Source organism: Octopus bimaculoides, chromosome 16 (assembly GCF_046866305.1).
Source record: "Octopus bimaculoides isolate indiv1 chromosome 16, ASM4686630v1, whole genome shotgun sequence".
Lineage (NCBI taxonomy): Eukaryota > Metazoa > Mollusca > Cephalopoda > Octopoda > Octopodidae > Octopus > Octopus bimaculoides.
Genome location: NC_142943.1, coordinates 44687195 through 44708455, shown reverse-complemented (window position 1 = coordinate 44708455; position 21261 = coordinate 44687195). Strand labels below are relative to the sequence as shown.

The window sequence follows — 21261 nt, the reverse complement described above, 5'->3', positions numbered from 1 at the left end:
ATATATATATATATATATTCATTTAAAATACAGAGATGCCTATAATAGGACATCTAACCCGCTAGAAATAGCAGCAAAATACTATATACCACAAAATTAGGGATAATTTCAAAAGGGAATGAAAAATAAAAACATTTACCAGCTGATGATAGTCCGACCTTGTAAGATATATAGTTTTTATCTTACTAACATTGACTTGAAACCATGGTACAGAATATAGATTGGTAAATGTTTTTATTTTTCATTCCCTTTCGAAATTATCCCTAATTTTGTGGTATATAGTATTTTGCTGCTATTTCTAGCGGGTTAGATGTCCTATTATAGGCATCTCTGCATTTTAAATGAATAATACATAGTCTATTGACTGTTTTTTACTCTCACTAGACCACTGGTAGTAAATAAAATTTCTAAAAAAATTTTTTTTGCTACCCTGTAATTTATTAATAATTATATATATATATATATATATATATATATATATATACAACACGATGCATTTTTATGCTAGCTGCTCTGTGTGTGTGTATGGATTGTATTCCGAGTAACAAGCTCCAAAAATGTACATTTTTTTTTTTTTTTGGTACTTGGTTACAGGAGGAAGGGCAGTTTCTGTGACCTTTATTTATTGCAGAGCCTCAGAGACTGGTAAAGGAAAGGGAAAAAGAAACAATGGGTTAGCCTTAGTAACTAAAGTAAGGGAGGAATAGGAGGAGGAGTGTGATGGAGTAGGAACAGATTTCTTTCTTTTTTTCTTTGAAGCAGCAGAGTGGGATATAACAGTATTTTTAAAAGGGGAAGGGATCTTGGGAAAAAGAAATAGAGAGGTGGGAGTGGAGCAGTAACATGGAGGACTAAAAGTAGTAATTCCAGAAACAACAGAAAGAACAGTGATCAAAAAAGATTTAGAGAAAGTAAGAATTTAGTTACTGTTTAGTCCCAGAATGACTTTCAGCAAGTAGACCTTTGATCAAAAGCATCCCATCTTTATTCAAAGTATGAAAGGACTTCATTATCCAAACAAAATATGGCTGCCATATAAAGCAGAAAATGGAGTTATCTGTTGATCTAACTAACCACATCTGGTTGTAAAAAGGTAGAGACTCCCTTTGGTTATGAATGACCATGGGATTGCACCTAGAAAGTTACCCTCCAAGGCACAAGTCAGGGCAAAGTTGTTTATGGAAGACTAGCAGTCGCCCGTGCCACTGATGTTATCCAAGGGAAAGGCAAAGGCCAATACAGCTTGGCACTCATTTCTACAGCTGAGTGAACTGGAGCAAAGTGAAATAGAGTGTCTTGCTCAAGAACACAACACACAGCCCAGTCCAGGAATCAAACTCACTATCACATGATTGTGAACCTGACGCTCTAACCACTGAGCCATGCACCTTCACATACATCTGGCTGTAACAACATACTTATTATTAGTAGCAGGAAAACTTCCACTAAATCATACAGCAAATTGCATTTTTCTTTCATCTATTCTCTGTGATTAAAATATTTATCCAGCACCATTAACATTACAATTACTAATGTGTTAAACTTTAGACAAGACACACCACTCTATATAAATACATCAGCATATCTAATGCCATCAATATTTCAAATGCTGAAGTGTTAAATTTTACACAAGATACACCACTCTAATTGAATACATCAACATATCTTACACCATCAACATTAGAAATGGTAAAGAAATTGAAATGTTATAAACAACAGTAACTTTTATAATAAAGTAAATTCATCATCATCATCATCTAATGTCTTTTTTCCATGCTGGCATGAGTTGGAGAATTTGACAGGAGCTGGCCAGCTGAAGAGCTGTCTGTTTTGGCATGGTTTCCATGGCTGGATGCCCTTCCTAATGCCAACCACTTTACAAAGTGGCACAGACATGGATGTGTGGTTACGGAGCTTGCTTTACAACCATGTGGTTTCAGGTTCAGAACCACTACATGCCACTTTAGGCAAGTTGTCTTTCAGTATAGCCCCAAAACAACCAATGCCCTATGATTGAATTTAGTAGACAGAAACTGTGGAAGCACAACGTATTTTGTGTGTGCGTGTGTGTGTCTCCCCGACTGCTTTACAATCAGTGTTAGTTTCTTTATGTCGCCATAACATAGTAGTTCAGCATAAGAAACTGACAGATTAAGTGCCAGGTTTTTAAAAAAAATAACTACTAGGTAATGCCCAAGCATGTCTCCTTGTCTGGACATCATGCAATAATAAAACAGCTACTTGTAAAATACCAGAGAGGATTTAATTTATTATACCTCTTTAACAGTCTTGAAAAATATTAGAAATTTTATAAAAATATTGGGCTGGTGACTAATCAAAAGTAATCATTGCTTTATAATTAATTACTTAGGGCTTCTCAACACTGAGGTAGCTTGTGACATCACTAAGTTGTCTCCCTTCACTTTTGAAAGATTACACATATCCATTATATAGTGAGAAGAGAGCCAACTAAAGTTTTCTTAATAAATTACCAAGTTACAGTCAAGAAGAACTATGTGAATTATATTCACTCTCCAGGTACTCCAGTGTGGCAGTAAAAGTTGGGGCCTGCATATCACAGATAGAAACATTCAGTTTTCAATGTTTTCTATTTCCACAGTCTAAACAATACTTGGCCTCACCTGGAAAAACCATCTCTCAAACATACAAATGGCCTGTCCATATGCTATCTGTGGTGTACAACAGATATTTATCACCAAATAATGTAAATTTATGCTGGAGTTGATTTGCTCGACTAAAGGTGGTGCTCCAGCATGGCCGCAGTCAAATGACTGAAACAAGTAAAAGAGTAAAAGAAAATATATATATATACAGACACACACACACATATATATACATATATATATATATATACACACACATGTATTTGTAGAGCGTGACCATTGCCAGTACCGCTGGACTGGCCTTCGTAGGATTTTCGAGCGAGATTGTTGCCAGTGCCCTTGGACTGGCTCTTGTGCGGGTGGCATATAAAATACACCACCTTGAGCATGGCCATTGCCAGTACCGCCTGACTGGCCTTCATGCGGGTGACATGTAAAAGCACCTACTACACTCTCTGAGTGGTTGGCATTAGGAAGAGCATCCAGCTGTAGAAACTCTGCCAAATCAGATTGGAGCCTGGTGTAGCCATCTGGTTTCACCAGTCCTCAGTCAAATCGTCCAACCCATGCTAGCATGGAAAGCGGACGTTAAACGACGATGATGATGATGATATATATATATAAATGTAATATATATACATATATATGTAATACATATATACATATATGTATATGTAATATATATATATATATATATATATGTATATACATATATATATGTAATATATATATATACTAGAATTGTGATGGCACCTGTACCAGTGGAGCGCTAAGAGCACTGTTCGAGCATGATCGTTACCAGCATCGCATTCCTGGCACTTGTGCCGGTGGCACGTAAAATACACCATTTTGAGCGTTGCCGCTGCCAGTACCGCCTGACTGACCTTCATGCTGATGGCACGTAAAAGCACCCACTACATTCTCGGAGTGGTTGACATTAGGAAGGGCATCCAGATGCAGAAACTCTGCCAAATCAGATTCAAGCCTGGTGCAGCCATCTGATTCACCAGCCCTCAGTCAAATCGCCCAACCCATGTTAACATAGAAAGCGGACATTAAACGATGATGATAATGATGATGTATATGTAATATATATATGTAATATATATAGGCGCAGGAGTGGCTGTGTGGTAAGTAGCTTGCTTACCAACCACATGATTCCAGGTTCAGTCCCACTGCATGGCATGGCACCTTGGGCAAGTGACTTCTACTATAGCCTCGGGCCGACCAAAGCCATGTGAGTGGATTTGGTAGACGGAAACTGAAAGAAGCCCGTCATATATATATATATATATATATGTGTGTGTGTGTGTGTGTGTGTGTGTGTGTGTGTGTGTTTGTGTGTCTTTGTTTGTCCCCCACCATCGCTCAACAATCGATGTTGGTGTGTTTACGTCCCCGTAACTTAGCGCTTCAGCAAATGAGACCGATAGAATAAGTACTAGGCTTATAAAGAATAAGTCCTGGGGTCGATTTGTTCGACTAAAGGCGATGCTCCAGCATGGCCGCAGTCAAATGACTGAAACAAGTAAAAGAGTATGTATTATATACATATTACATATATTACATATATATATATATATATATATATATATATATATATATATATATATATATATATATATATTACATATATATATTACACACACACATATATATGTATATGTATATATATATATATATATATATATATATATATATATACTGTTGTGTCTGGGGAGTCATTTTCTTATTGTGCCTTGAAATTTAGCACACTCACCGTTAAAATTTCCATTTGTACAAGTAAACAACGCACAGAGTAAACTGCATACGAAATGATGTATATCTACCAATATAACTGCAATTATCACTGGAAAATACCCACACAGATTCTATACATCGATATTTACTTTTGGGATGGAATTATACTCCAAGTACTTTTTCTTCTTTGTTTTTTTTTCTTCTTCGCATCCGTCTAATTTCTTAACTCTTTACTGCAAATCTCCTCAGACAGATTTAATAATCATTAACGTCTACTATTACTGTCTCCGATGAAGGGATACACTGAATTTTCCCTGAAACAGCTGTAAGACACTCTACATAAAATATAAATTTATTTATGCCATTGGTCTCTTTATCTCATACTTTATATATATATATATATATATATATATATATATATATATATATATATATGGGGTGGATGTAAGTGTCTTCAAAATAAAGCTGGACCTCTGTCAAGTGTCCCAGATGTGCAAACTTTGCGGCAGGAGGTGCAGATGAGGGCAGTGGCATCAAACTCCCTAATGCACCAAATGTCAATTCCTAAAAAGCATTCGTGAAGTAAAATTATGTAGTAACACAAAATGGTGGTGCCCCAGCATGGCCACAGTTCATGATGGGAATAAACAAGCAAAGGAAATAGACATACGAACATTAAGGGAAGTCAACTGGAATACAACACCAGACTTAAAAATACTCCCATATATCTCCACACACAACCTCTACAAACAATGAGGCCTTCAACATTATCATCAAAAATCTACCCACCCTCACAGGAGATAAAATAATGAACAAAATTTTAGGCTCACACAAAATTATCAAAAGCAAAATGCAACCAAAATCATTGAAAAAAATATTAACCAACGCAAGACTATATCCATTAACAATGGAACCAAAAGTGAAAAAATGTGGTTGGCCTAATTGTGGCACATGCCCCCACCTTTTGGAGGGTACAGAGTTCCACATTAAACAAGGTGAAACATTTAAGATAAAATTAAATTTCACCTGTGCCTCGGAAAACCTAATCTATGCCATTACCTGCTTAGAGTGTGATAATCATTATATTGGCCAAACAGGAATGTCACTCCATCAAAGAACAACTCTGCACAAAGAACAAATCCGCTACCCACAATACAGAGTTACAGGTCAGTGAACACATTAAAAGGAGTGTTAGGAACCTTAATCCTAACTTCCAAATGTTCTCTTTATATCAATGTCCACAGAAAACTTCTGTTAAGCAAAGAATGAATAAAGAAGCAACTTTCATCAATAAATGTCATCCACAACTCAACATGAATGCATAATATAGAACACTACTAACCTTATCATTAATACCACTAACTCCCATACACTCCATACACCATTCATATTATAGTATTACATCTACCCTAATTGCGCCACTCCCAGAACAACTTACCTCCCTTGCATATGATCTTTTTACTGAGGGACTAGTAGACCCGACACCATTTGGTAATCAGTGCGCATTCAAAGCCAGTGAACAGCAATTGATGAAACCAGTATGACTTTGAATCCCTTTAATAATTCAAAGTAATGACTTTTATTCCTCTTAATTCTACCACAGTTCTTCAAATTGTGTATATTTATCATTACTTTTCATTAAAAAAAGCCTTTATTTTTTTTACATCCAGAAAAATGAGATATGAATTAATGTTTGGCCAGTACATTTCATACAAATAAAGACGAGTTAAAGGAAATAACTCAAATAGGCCATTGGCATTAATTTGAATAAATTAGTTAAAAGGGTTCTATTTCTGCTTGTTTTAACAAAGGTTTTTCTCTAAGAACAGTTAGACAGATATATAATTGAATCATTGTTTTACAGCTGGGTGGCTTTCCTGTCACTAACCCTTACCTGTTTTCAAGTAAGAGATCTCTTATTCGACATATCTTCAAAAGCACAAAACCAGTGAACAATCAATGGTCGAAAAAGCAATGTAACCACTTGTAGCGAAGTGATTTTCAGAGAAACACAAATGTAAACAAACACACAAGAATACACACACACACACACACACAATAATTTTCCTTGAGATTCTGTCTACCAAACCTATTTACAAGGCTTTGGTCAGCCCAGAGCTATGAGAGACACTTGCAAAAGGTGCTGCACAGTAGGACTGAACATGAAACTATATAGTTGGGAAGCAAACTTCTTAACCATACAGCTATGCTTGCACTTAATTATTTTGAATAATTAATTAAATACTTAAGGCAGAATTTCTTTGTCAGATAGGCTGTTGAAATAACCAACAAAACCATCACTTGATAAGAGATTACATCGCACTGTTTGTTATAATCACTATCCTCTACATCTTAGATAAAACAACTTGCAAATAAGGTTAGTCAATTGTAAACCACAATGTTTCATTATTCTTGTCACTATTAACACTACTCTGGGGCAGCAACTAGGTAGAACTACAGTGAAACTGTTTTAGTTGTTACAATTTCAATTATTCTCAGGTGGCAAAAGTATAGAACCGTGTGATGTTACTATCAACACTATTCTGAAAAGACAAATAGGTGGAACTAACAAAATGTTGTGGCTGTTGCTCTTATTACTATTTACACTGCCCTTGGGTGGGCTGAATACTCTGTGACCACCTCACACTTTTCCTATGTACATGGAACTCAGAATTACAGTCTCCAATGAGAACTTTTTTAAAGATGACAGTGTGATTTAAGGGAAATTTAGCTGTCATTTCTAGCTGATTAAGTAACCACATAGATTACCTGGTTGGCTTTTAGCAGCATGATAGAAATAGCTGTGTATTACTACTGTTGGTCTTGTCATTATTTACATTACCCCAGGGTGGCAACTTGATAGAAAACTCTAAAATTCACCAAACTCTATTAACCCCAATCAACCATCAAACAATCTCCCCACCTGTTACATTGACGAGTACAGAGAATGACTGCTCAGAAGAAAACAAAAAGTCTTCAGCGATGTACCAAACAACTCCATTCTTCATACTGTTTGGATGACAAAGCTGGAAGAGCATAAGACGGAAAACCTGGCGGTAGATAGCTACATTTCAGTTCTGAAGTTGATTTTGCTTTTCATTCCTCAAAGGATGAATGGTTGATAATTAAGTACCAGCTGTGAACTATGGTTCAATTGGATTACACTCACCCTCAAAACTTCTGGCATTATGCCTACGTTAGAAACTAACCAGCAGAATCTTCAGCATGCCAGACAAAACACTTAGCAATATTTCATCCATCTTTATGTTCTGAGTTCAAATTCCACCAGGCTTGACTTTGCCTTTCATCCTTTCAGAGTCAATAAAATAAATACCAGTTGAACACTGGGGTCAATCTAATTGACTTGCTCCCCCAAAATTGCTAGCCTTCTTCTAAAATTTGAAATCATTATTTAATGTAAAAGGTTGACAAAGTGGAAGAATCAGAGTACCATAAAGAAATTATTTTAAACTGAGAGTTCACATCATGCACTTGGCTTAATGGGTCCTCTTAAGCAGAGCACCTCCCCAAAGGTCTGTCACTATTCATTGCCTCTATGAGGTTCAAAGTTCGAAGATCATGCTTCACCACCTCGTCCCACGTCTTCCTGGGTCTACCTCTAACACAGGTTCCCTCCACAGTTAGAGATTAGCACTTCTTTACACAACTGTCCTCATCCATACACATCACATGACCATACCAGCGCAGTTGTCTCTCTTGCACACCACATCTGGTTCCACTTATGCCTAGCTTTTCTCTTAAGATGCTGACACTCTGTTGAACATGCACACTGACATTGCTCATCCAGCAAAGCATACTGGCTACATTTCTCTCAAGCCTACGCATGTCCTTGGCTGTTATAGCTGCTGTAAAAGATATATCCTGTGGTTCAGCAATTCCAATATGTGAAGTGGTAAAACAGGTAAAAGATGGCAACAATAGGAAAGACATCTGGCCACTAAGTCTCATCCAAGCCAAATTAACAGAGAAAAATTGATTAAATACAATAACATACACACACACACACACACGTAAAAATACCCATTCCAGTACCACAAAATCGTGCCCATGCCAGTGATACAAAAGCACCCATGCTGCTACTACATAACACCCAGTATGCTCTGGAAAGTGGCTGGCGTTAGGAAGGGCATCCAGCTATACAAACCATGACAAAACAGACAAATGGAGCCCGGGCAGCGCTCCAGCTGGCCAACTCCAGTTAAACCATCCAACTCATGCCAGCATGAAGAACAGACATTAAAAGATGATGATGATATACACACACACACATAATTAGATGCGTGCCTATATATATATATATATATATATATATATATTTACACACACACAAACATGCAGGCAGATATATGTACTTAGGCATAGGCATGGCCATGTAAGCATTTTGCAACCTTGCAGTTGAGGCATTGCATAGGCTTATTGACTGGTGCCCTCTACTATAGCTATAAGCTGAGCAATGCCTTGTGAGTGCAATTTTCAGATGAAAGCCATAAGAAACCAATTTGTGTGTGTGCGCGCGCGCGTGTACATTCCCTTTGGCTTAATGTGTTGAGTGGAAACAAGTCATTATTTATACAGATAGTAACATTTGTTTATTATTCTCCTTGGAAACATATCTGGCCATTGTTGAAAGGACAGATTGGACTGGTATCTACAGTGTTTGGAAGAATAGAAAACAACGTAGAAGTATCAAGATATAAGGCCTTGTTGCTTTCCTTGTGTGAAATATAATCTTTGTATATCTGCAATATTGTTAGCATTTCCAGTAACACTGAACACCTTATTAAGTTCTTCTAATAACCAGTAGAGTAGGTCACCTGGAGGGGTGCACATTGTAGTGAACAACATCAATTCAACATTATTTCTGAGGTCTGTGACTAGCCCTTGTCATCCATCACCTTGCAGTGTAACATTTCAAATCCATCATTTGGATTACTGGTCACTGCAAATATATAAAACTTTACAGGGTTAGTACATGTGCACTAATAAACCAGGAGATAACATACCTAATGACTAGCCGTCAGGTGCAGGATAACAACAAAAACATGGCTGATTCTTAAAGATCTCTTGAGCCTTGATTCAGGTCAGACAGTTATAACCCAGCATGAACTATAAACTACCAACACCACTACCACTCCACTTATTACAATAATCTCTTCTAACTTGGACTACCAATGATAGAGAGCGGTATAAAGTGACTATCACTCCTTAAACTTCTGAAAATCAACCACATTATTTTAAGGCGGTGGCTATGGCAGGATTTGAACTCAGGTCATAAAAGATCGAAAATTACACACTGCAAGGGATTGCGTCAGTGGTTCCACCGATAGTATAATTCCATGCCCGTTGATCATAATATTATCATTATTGGTTGTGGGTTCAGTTCCACAGCACAGTACCTCGGGCAAGTATCTTCTATTGTAGCTCCAGGCTGACTAACACATTGTGAGTGAATTTGGTAGACAGAAACTGTGTGGAAGTTTTCATGTGTATGTGTGTGTGTATACACAGGGAAAATAGAACTCAAAATATGAGCATATGTATATTTTTATGAATATTTAGCAGAAGCAACAGTGTGACTCAAGGTCAGAGTTTTGTGCATTGGCATGAATAAATATTAATAAAAAATGTATGTTCCCAACCACATGGTCCTGAGTTCAGTCCCCCTGTGAGGCACCTTGGGCAAGTGTCTTCTACTATAGTCTCAGGATAACCAAAGCCTTGTGAGTGGATTTGGTAGACAGAAATTGAAAGAAGCCTGTCATGTGTGTGTGTGTGTGTGTGTGTATATATATATATATAAATATGTGTTGTGTGTCATTGTGCCTGTTTGTCCCCCTGCTACAGCTTAACAACTGGTGTTGGTGTGTTTGCATCCTCGTAATCTAGCAGTTCAGCAAAAGTGACTGATGGAATAAGTACCAGGCTTTAAAAAGAAGTACTGGGAGGGGGTCAATCTATTCAGCTAAAAAAAAATTCAAAGTGGTGCCCCAGCATGACCACAGTCTAATGACTGAAACAAGTAAAAGATAAAAGACATACATTCTTGTATTCTTTTTATTGTTTCACTCATTTGACTGTGGTCATGCTAGAGCACTGCCTTAAAAGGTTTTTAGTCAAAGAAATCGACCCCAGTACTCATTCTCTGTAAGCCTAATACTTTTTCTATCGGTCACTTTTACCGAACTGGTAAGTTACGGGGGTATAAACACACTAACATTGGTTGTCAATCGATGCTGGGGCAGGACAAACAGACACAAAGACATGAATACATATATATACTCTTTTACTCGTTTCAGTCATTTGACTGCGGCCATGCTGGAGCACTGCCTTTAGTCGAGCAAATCGCCCCCAGGACTTATTCTTTGTAAGCCTAGTACTTATTCTATCGGCCAGTTTTGCCGAACCGCTAAGTTAAGGGGACGTAAACACACCACCATCGGTTGTCAAGCGATGTTGGGGGGACAAACACAGACACACGCATCTATATATATATATATATATATATATATATATATATACGACAGGCTTCTTTCAGTTTCCCTCTACCAAATCCACTCACAAGATTTTGGTCGGCCGGAGGCTATAGTAGAAGACACTTGCCCAAGATGCTACGCAGTGGGACTGAACCCGGAACCATGTGGTTGGTAAGCAAGCTACTTACCATACAGCCATTCCTACGCCTATATATATATATATACGAAATTCTTTAAGTTTCTGTCTACCAAATCCACTCACAAAGGCTTTGGTAGGCTTGAGGCTATAGTAGAAGATGCTTGCCCAAGGTGTCATGCAGTTGGACCGAACCCAGAATCATGTGGTTGAGAAGTAAGCTTCTTACCACACAGCCACGTGTGTGTATCTTTGTGCCTGTCCGCCACACACTGTTTGACAGTCGGTTTGTTTACATCACAGTTATTTAAAAATTCAGCAAAAGTGACCAATAGAATAAGTGACAGGTTAACTGTTGCCTAAAATGTAAGATTTGCTGTATCAGCCTGGCTCAACCATCATGAATAAATTTAAGCAATACTCATGCCCTTGGCGGAAACATTAGAACAGGAGTGTATAACACATAGCCAGTGACAATGTTTAATCTGCTCTCTTGGTTGAATGTTACAAACAAAAATATTATTTTTAGTTTAAATTATTCTGTAAAATATATATTGCTAGCACATATTCAGAGCTGTTATTAATCATTTACTTTGGTCCATGTTTATGAATATGGTTTTAGGAATAATTCTCTCTATCTGGCCTGTAAGATCTAGTTTATACTTCGATCTAAACCACAAAGTCAAATCTATGCATTAGAAGTCAAATAAAAATGTTTTGCTGTAAATATTTATGGCCTTTATATTCTAAATTCAAATATTTAGCCCACCCTCAATGATAAATTTTGCCTTTCATCCTTGAGGGCAAACTAAAGTACAAATCAAATAGTGAGATTAATTTCTATAATGAATCCTAGATGGGAATGGAATTATAATAGAAGAGACATGAACTAAATATACCATTCTAAAAGATTTCTTTAGAACCAAGACTTTAGCTTAACTCCAGTGTTATGCAAATAACATCTGAACAGGAGACTGTTATATATGCTAGTAAAACCCTTTGGTTGCCTCGTTCCTACTCACTGATAAGTTAAGTATAATGCCCTAAAACAAAATTAAAAAATGTCTCCAAAGGATTTCAACACAAAACCTATGAACTTGTAGAATTAATACGTCTTTCAGCTATTTCACCTCTTTATGATGGAATACTGACACAAAGCTTGGATTTACTGCATGTAGTTCTCACTTTAAAGAACGAGTGAGACTGCAAGAAAAGAGAAAAATTACATAACACAACTTGGAGCACATGCATGGTTTCGCCTGCACCTGACTATACTGAAGGTGAACAAGACCAATAGAAATTCATAATCCTTTTGTTGTTCGACCGACCCATTTTTCTCTCTAACATTATAATTCTGAAATTATACTAGAACAAAACCTATGAAGTTTAATGTATCAGTTTCTCCAAATTTAGGAACTTCACAAATGATTAATTTTTGCTGACGCAAACTACCACATTTCTTTATACATGACATGTATATGCTTGCGTGTGTGATAGACAGATATAATGTATATGTGTAATTCTTACAAAGAAGAATGTAGTAAGTTTATCGAGGTAGATATAACGGGGGTTGAACAAGACAGAAGCATCATCGCATGATAGAATCAATTAAATTCAACAACTAAAAAAAGCCAAGATCCAAAAACCACTTGCTTTAGAAAGTAATTTTACATTCCCCGTGGTGGACCAATAAAATCAAAAACATAGGTTAATGTTTAACCAAAACATATTCTGTTTTCTTATAGACTAGCAACAACACAAAACAGTGTATACAAAAGGCTATTTTTGAGGAAATGGTAATAGCTTCATTCTATAATTTGTTTATTGTCATCGTAATCATTTCTTTCTACGATAAACATGCGGGATCTTTTAATGAAGCTCTCACGTGAGACATATTAGCTTCTTTCTTTTCTCTCTCTCTCTCTCTCTCTCTCTCTCTCAAAATACAATACAGGAAATGGCTCCACCTGGCAATCGAACTTCCAACCTCTCATTCGAATTCACAGAATGGTTACAGCATCAAGGAAAATACCCACTGTATTGGTTAGGACACTTTACGTTCTGAGTTCAAATTCTGCTAAGGTTTACCTTTCATTCTTTTGGGGGAGATAAAATAAAGTACAAGTTCAAGAATGGGTCGACTGCAACGATTAATCACCTCCCCTAAAAATTGCTAGGCTTCTGTCGAAATCCTAAGCCATTATTAAAATAAAATCTATCTGTCCCTCTCGATTCTGGAATCATGTTGCTGTTATAAGCGCTTTAAGTGCCTATTCTTCCAGGATCGATAATACAAAATATCAGTAATATACTGCAGTTGACTGAACTAGCGACTACGGCCTACACAATAATTGAATATTGATATACTAAAAAAAATTATATTGCTGTATCTGGCCATTCGATTGTTATGCATACGAGACGAAAAAGGATGGATGTAGTTTGGTGATTTGTATTCCAGAGAAAAACCAACAAACGAAAATAACGATCCGTCCGATTCCAATAGAAAGTTATGAAACCTAGCAGCAAACAGCTTTAATGGCAGGTTCCAATGATAAGCAGTTGGGTGTATGTATGTCTAATCCCATCAGACATTCCACGAAACTCTGACAGAAGATGACAAACATTTACCAGGTTCCATGTTTTCTCTTCCATCTTCTGAATCAACATTTTTGAAACCACTTGATTGGAAAAGACAGAAGAGAAAAGATTAATATGAAAACTTGGAACATGGAAAATTTTAGTTCTCGTCGTACACCTAAGGAAGACGAAACGAGCCAACAAGGGAATTTATGTGGTCGATAGATCTACTAAAAATAACAGCTAAATCTCCCCCAAAACCATACTTTACCGACTTAAAAAAATGAAATAAAATAAACACTAAGTGATATATTCGACAATGTAGTCCCTGATATGAGGGAATAAAAAAAGATTGGATGCGCATAGCTGGAAAGCTTTTTTGGTTGCAGCTCGTTTGCATAATCGGGAGGATTGATCAGGGGCTAAATAACGAAGATGTCATGTGCTTACATACAAATCCATCTCGTTTAGTCCACCCATCGCAAACCATTACACGAAAAACCCCGCATTTTATAAATAAACATTTTAAAAATATACTCAAGTCAATAATTATTAAATGTTTAATAACAGATTTGTTGCATTTTAGAAGGTCGTTGGTTGAGCCCCTAAGAATTTTAACAAGTCCAAACTACAGTTATACTCCCAAGAAGGAAGGGGGAAAATTAAATTGCTAAATTCTCAAAAACTGGAAAATGTTTAATAAATAAATATGAAAACCATGTATTATTTTCCCCAAAAAACAGACCACGTGAAAATGGTATGGTGTGCGTGTGTGCATGTATTTCGAGCGCCACAATCTAGTACAAACAGGACGGGAATTCTGGCCAATTTTCGGCGAGGTCTTTCCTGATTAAAAAAATTACCAGGAAATCTTCAATGGACTATTTATTTATTTATTTATTTTTATACACACACACACAATTTTTTTTAGCGCCAACGAGATTAAGATATCTTTTAAATAATCCAGTTAAAAAGTTTAAAAGAATTTTGAAAAGAAATTAGTCTAGTTATCTGTTAAAACATACTTAACCCGGAAGAAACAAAAGACTAGGTAAAGAATAATATAAAGAAATAAATGGAAAAAGCCAGCGAGAAGAGAAGCTGTGGTAGCTGTAAGGTTATAAAAGCAAAGGCATTGCTCTCCATGTTTCTGAGATGTAGGTCATAGTTGTTAGATGAGTCGACCTTCTTCCGATGCCTGCCTCTCCAGATACAGGCATAGCTATAGAGTATGGATGGATGGATGGAAGAGAGAATGATATTCTCTTTTTCTCTCTCCCCCTCTCTCTGACTGACTCCTTCTCAATACATTTCACACTCAAAATATTTCACATGATGAACGAAACCGTAGAATGAAAATGGAAAATTTTTACAAATGCAAAACATTTTTTTGCTTTTAATAATAATAGTAGAGAATATATAGATATAAAACATACACTACACATAACATACGTGTGTGTATATATATATATATACACACACACACATACATACATATGTAATGCCAGTGTAAAGACAAGTAAATTATAAAGGTGTATGAAAACATCAAACGTCCACTACAACCCTTTCCCATTTACACTAGCACACAAAATGTTTTTCGAAATAGAAAATCGTTTTCTAATAATCCTGATTGTGAAAGGATGAATGGAGAAAGTAATGAAGAAATAAGGGGGGAAATGGACATCTTGTGAAGACAATGATTAACCACAATGAGGTCAACGAACTGGAATGCTAAGGCAGAAGCGGAAATCATATATATATACATATGTGTATATATATATATACACACACTCATATACATATAAAGACACATATATACACACATTCATACATATATATATATATATACACATATGCACACAAATGTATACACATATACACACATACATATATATACGCATGCATATATACACACACATATATACACATATATATACACATATACATATATATACACACATATATATATATACACACACACGCATATATATATATACACACACACACACTGACATATATACACACATAACGCATACTATGTTGAAGAATGAAAATTGTTAATTTAAAAACAAACACCATCAATCCAAGCCCATCGGTTGTAAAATATACGGAGGGACCTTAAAAGCCTATCAGGTGCTCCCCTTATACTTGATTCAACATTATTGACTTCTCTAGCTGCATCCCCAGTCACTTCTAAAATAAAAAAGAAAATGGCCCGCTTCCCCTTGCAAAGCCCAGTGGCTTGCTTTAAGGCCTAACAAAACGAAAGAGCAGTAAATAGGTCACAAGCAGAGAGTTCCATTTATACCAGCTCGTATTATTATTATCACTATTATTATTATTATTATTAGTGGTGGTGGTGGTTGTTAAAGCGATGGGGGTGAGGGTGATAACTGTCAGAAACAAGTGCTTGGTTACAAAGTCGATGTTCAGTTTGCAGTAATTATTTCATTGCGATCGCTCCCCCATTTCGTGACCAGCACTGAATACAACAGAGTAGGTATTTCTCACCAGCAGCAGCCCACTATCAACAATAGTTTACTGGGTCACACTAATGTTGATTAGAAACTGTTTAACTTGGGAATACCGACAGAAAAAAAACGTACTAGTTTCAGTGTGGAAGTAGAGTTCAGCTTTTTTTTTTCTTTTTTGTGTGTGTATTAAACGAGCTTTAAATGGTTTAAGGAAAGAAGTATAAGAAATCATTTTTGTTGCATTATGTTGATTATAATCAGAAGAAGGAATCACTTATAACTAAAAGAGAAATCTAAGTAGAAAACAGAAATAAAATAAACCGACTACATGTAGCAAGAACAAATATTTTGTAGCATTATCAGCATCGGCATCATTTACGTACAAATAACCAGAGAAAAGAAAGAAAGAAAAACAAATCAAATATTACATAGGCTGTTGCAAAACTTTTCAATAGAACGTTGTTAGAGTGTGTCAGTCATACAACAAGCATTTCTGATGTAAATAATTACACCATAACAAAAAACAACAAAAAGATTCTGTTGGTGGTTTTAATATGTTTACTACATAACATGTTATCAAAATATCGATTGCTTTTTAGGCTAATTCCCATTTTAAAGCATGATGTTTTTATTCTGCTATTGTCTCCGCAATTTGCAAGTAACAATAATAATGGTTTCTTATGTTCGAACAAGGCCATCCAATTATTAAAGGACTACATGTCTAGTGGTACTTATACTACCGATTACGAAGGACGATGAAAAATAAAATTCATCCTATCAGGGATTTGAACTCGCACAGACAATTGTATGGCGCCCTGCTGTTTCTGACACTTTCCTTTAACACAGTACAATAGACTTTATAGGGTGGCAAGGGAACTAAAAGTTGTGACAATAGTGCCATTGGCGACATAAATAGAAATGGCTCTAACTCGGAAATCGAAACCGGAACATGAGGGATCAAACCTCAGATTTTTATAAGAGACAGGAAACCAGATTGCGCGAGATTCATGTATAAGTCACGAACATAAACAAATTCTATCGTAAACATGACTCCAATTTAACGTAAGAGACAGGTGTAGAAAACAAAACCCCAGTATAGTGATGATTGTAAGTAGCAGCAATGATACTAGCATTAGCACAGAGCAATATATATTTTGGGAGAGAGGTAAAGTCTATATAATTGACTCAAGTACTTGACTGTTACAAATTTTTGTCGAGCAAAGAAGAGTGAAAGGCAAAGTTGATCCCAGCGGGATTTAAACTCAGACGATGAAATAATTTTAAAGCTGTAGTAGTAATATAAATTTTCACTTTGAGTTAGGCACATGGCCACAGTTATCTATGAGGGACAAGTTAATTGAATCTATTTCCAGGATGATTTCGGCATCTAGAAAACCCAGAAGGACGAAAACTAAATACCACTATAATAATACTAATAATAATAATGATTTCTTTTATAGGCCACAAGGACAAAAGTGTTGGAACAGTACAAATAAAGAATGAGAGTTTACATATAGTAAAATGGTGAACTCAACAATAACAATATGACTTGCTTGCTAACAATCTGTAGCAATAAATATTTTTTTAAATGTGAGCTTGTGGACATACAGTGCATTACGGGAGGAGGAGGGGAAAGAGAGTAAGAGAAAGAGAGGTGATTATCTGTAAACCATGCATGTTGATATTGGGTCAAACGGTAAAAAGAATCGTGAAAAGCTACAGTGTACCATGTTCTATGGTTTTTAGTCGGTCCCAGCAACTGTAACGGTTCTAAGCCAAGCTAGAGCACCGAAATATGTACTGTGTTTTGCAATATTTATCAGTTTCTGATTTCTGATGAAATCTTATTTACATTTAGAGGTTCCCAATCGCAGAATGTAACGAGCAACTGTGGTTCTAAAGTCACAAGACTATCAGTGTTGTCAGATCACACATAAATGTTTGTGTATATGTGGGCTACAGAGGTTCGTAATAGTTGTAAATAGGATGGAAAAATCCATAAAAATGACCAATGCTTGAGAGCCAAGAGATACATTATATATATATGAGAGAGAGAGAAAGAAAGAGACATATGCATTATATATTTATCTACAACACATCCATATATACTCGCCGTAATATATCTACACACATATATATGTGTGTGTGTGTATACATACATATATACACACACACGTATACATACATCACATAAATGCCTTCTGGGTCACAATGTTTAGCTTTTCTCGACTTTCTAGATCACAGCTACCACCCGGACTATAAATCTATGTCATGCATTAAATAAACCAGTTTTATCTATATACACACATTTATATACCCTAAACACACTCTCTCATCATATACTAACGTTTAATAAAACAACTTAAAAGCATATTATCTATTTTGCACAAAATGTATAAAAAGACGTACATTCTGTTTATGTATGTATACATACACAAACCTATTTGGGTGTGTGTGTATGCATTCGTACGTATATAAAAGAAAAACATAACATGATATATAAATAACGTGAGAATTTCTGTGAAGATACGCATATTTATTATCGAGCTGAGATCAAAGACTGTCATTACTCGGAGTTTCTTGTGCAGTTTACCTGAGCAAAAATAACGAAAAATACCAAGGGAGATTGGCAATCGATGTATGTTGGTGTGTGTGCGTATATATATATATATATATATATATATATATATATATATATATATATATGTGTGTGTGTGTGTGTGTGTGTGTGTGTGTGTGTGTGTGTGTGTGTGTGTGTGTGTGTGTGTGTGTGTGTGTGTGTGTGTGTGTTAAGTTAATACTCATATATGATCATGTTTGTATACATATCTGTATGGAAGTTATGTATGTTAATATGTATACCCGTTATATATAAGAATATGCTTATACATATCTATATATATAAAGATGCATATACATATAATATATAAGGTGCTTATATATAATATAAATGAGACATATATATAATATATATAAGATGTTTATATATATGTGTGATGTGTATATATATATAAATATAAAATGTGTTTATATAAATGTATGCGTGTTTATATATATATATATGATATTTATAAGATGTATGTATATATATATATATATATATATATATATATATATATTTACTTATATTTATGTGTGATGTTTATATATATGTGTGTGTGTGTGTTTATATATGTGTGTGTGTGTGTGTGTGTGTGTATGATGTTTATGTATATATATGTTTATATATATACGATGTTTATGTATATATAAGATGTTTATCTACGTTTATGTACATGTAAGATGTTTATATATATATGTTTATGTATATCATAAGATGTTTATATATATGTTTATGTATATATATATGATTGTTTATATTACATGTAAACATTTTATATACATGATCATGTTTATACACACACATATATACACCCACACACCTATAACAATCATTCATGCCGCCCATCCATATACTATATGCAGTATAGAAATATATATATATATATATATATATATATATATATATATATATAAATTTGTGTTATGGATTGACTGATCTAGTTACTTATACATGTAATAAGAGACACTCCCCCTCCTTTAGAAGCATGCAATGAGCACCTTAATGTTTCTGCATGTAAATCCATAACATATACATTATGCACACACACAAATCATAATATACACATATACATTCTATATATATATATAGTATGTGTGTATATTTATAATTTGTTACTAATCATCAACAAAAAAGTATATTAGGTACATTGTCCATTAAGGTGTGTATATGTATATATATATAAGTTTGCAAATATATAATATATATATACATTTGCTGACACAGTTTTCAGTAAGCATAGTTAAGATGAAAGAAAATCAACCACACTTAAATTTTAGTAAACACGTAAAACTATATAAATTTGTATATACATATATATACAAACACACACACACACAGCACTTTCGCTCATATATACATACACAGACATATCTATATAAATCTTTACAACCAACACAAAGCAAACATGTACATGAAAAGGCATACATATTAACATACATAACTTCCATACAGATATATACATACACACACACACATACATACATACACAATACGTGCACACATCACATACATAGAGGCATGCATGCCAAAGAACTATTACAAAAATGGTGCGGAGGTGGGGTGGAAAGTATTGGACCGTTGAAAAGAAATGATGTACTTACTTCCGAAACAAATTAATCCACAGAGTAACAAAGACTTGATGATAAAAAACATGTTGAGAAAGTCATTGAAATGGTTTAAATAGAATGACCTGGTTCCACGATGGCATCAGTGTGGTGGAGCTGGTGGTAATGAAGATAGCGGCGGCGATGGCAGAGGTGGTGGTGCTGCTCGTACTGTTCCTAGTGTTGGTGATGGTGATGGTGGTGGTGTTGACATGTGTCATCATCACTTGGCTCTTCGCCTCCTCTTACTATTACTACTATCACTCCTTCTTATTCTTGTTCTTCTTTTAGTGCTGCTACCACGGCTCTCCTTCTCCTAGTGCTCCTGCTGATGCTTGATGTTGATTTTCCTCCTACTCTCGGGTGGAAAGGTGAGGAGGTGTTCTTTCCTCCCTTTACGTCGTAGGGCAATTCCTCTTACTACTGTCTCTTTGCTGCTCCTGCTACTACTACTACCACTATATTTACTGCTGTTGCTCCTGCTGCTGCTCGATGTTGTTCTACCACTTACTCCTCCCGGGTTTTTTTTTTGTTCGACACCCCTCCCTCTTTAACTGTTACCCCTCCACTTATTTCCTTACTCCTACTCTAATTATTACTTTTACTCCTACACCTCCTCTTCCTCATGCTCTTACTCTTGCTTTTCTCACCGCCGCCAGCACCCACACCAATGATTATTATTAATTTTACTACTACTACTGTTACTTCATTCCATTAATACCTCTTTCTGTTCCTCTCAGCAACATTGGTAGTTTTAGTACTGCTCGTAATAATAGTTATAGAGGTAGTTGTATTAGCAGCAGCGGTAGTACTACTACTCCTCTTTCAGCAGAAATTAGGTGGGGGGGGGGGGGAAGGCAGCGAGATAGAAAGAAGATAACAGGGTCGTGGTGGTGAATAACACCTACCTCTTTATAATACAATAATGCTACTACTACTGCTTACAATTTGATGCTGTTGTGAATGCAGTAGAATTTAGAAAATTCTGTTCCCCCCCTCTCTCTCTCCAT

At 35.7% G+C, this 21261-nt stretch overlaps 1 protein-coding gene across 2 annotated transcripts in view; it reads right to left on the bottom strand.

Annotated features, from left to right (window-relative positions):
* Nucleotides 1-21013, bottom strand: part of LOC106868971 (activin receptor type-2B) — a 55756-nt gene extending 34743 nt beyond the window's left edge. The window contains exon 1 of one of the 2 annotated variants that reach the window (XM_052973923.2): nucleotides 20249-21013. In XM_052973923.2, coding sequence (XP_052829883.1) covers nucleotides 20249-20300 — 52 coding nt within the window. In that variant the 5' untranslated portion in view covers nucleotides 20301-21013. The remainder of the gene's footprint in view (nucleotides 1-20248) is intronic. The other variant, XM_052973922.2, reaches the window with a different exon arrangement.
* Nucleotides 21014-21261: the final 248 nt, after the last annotated feature.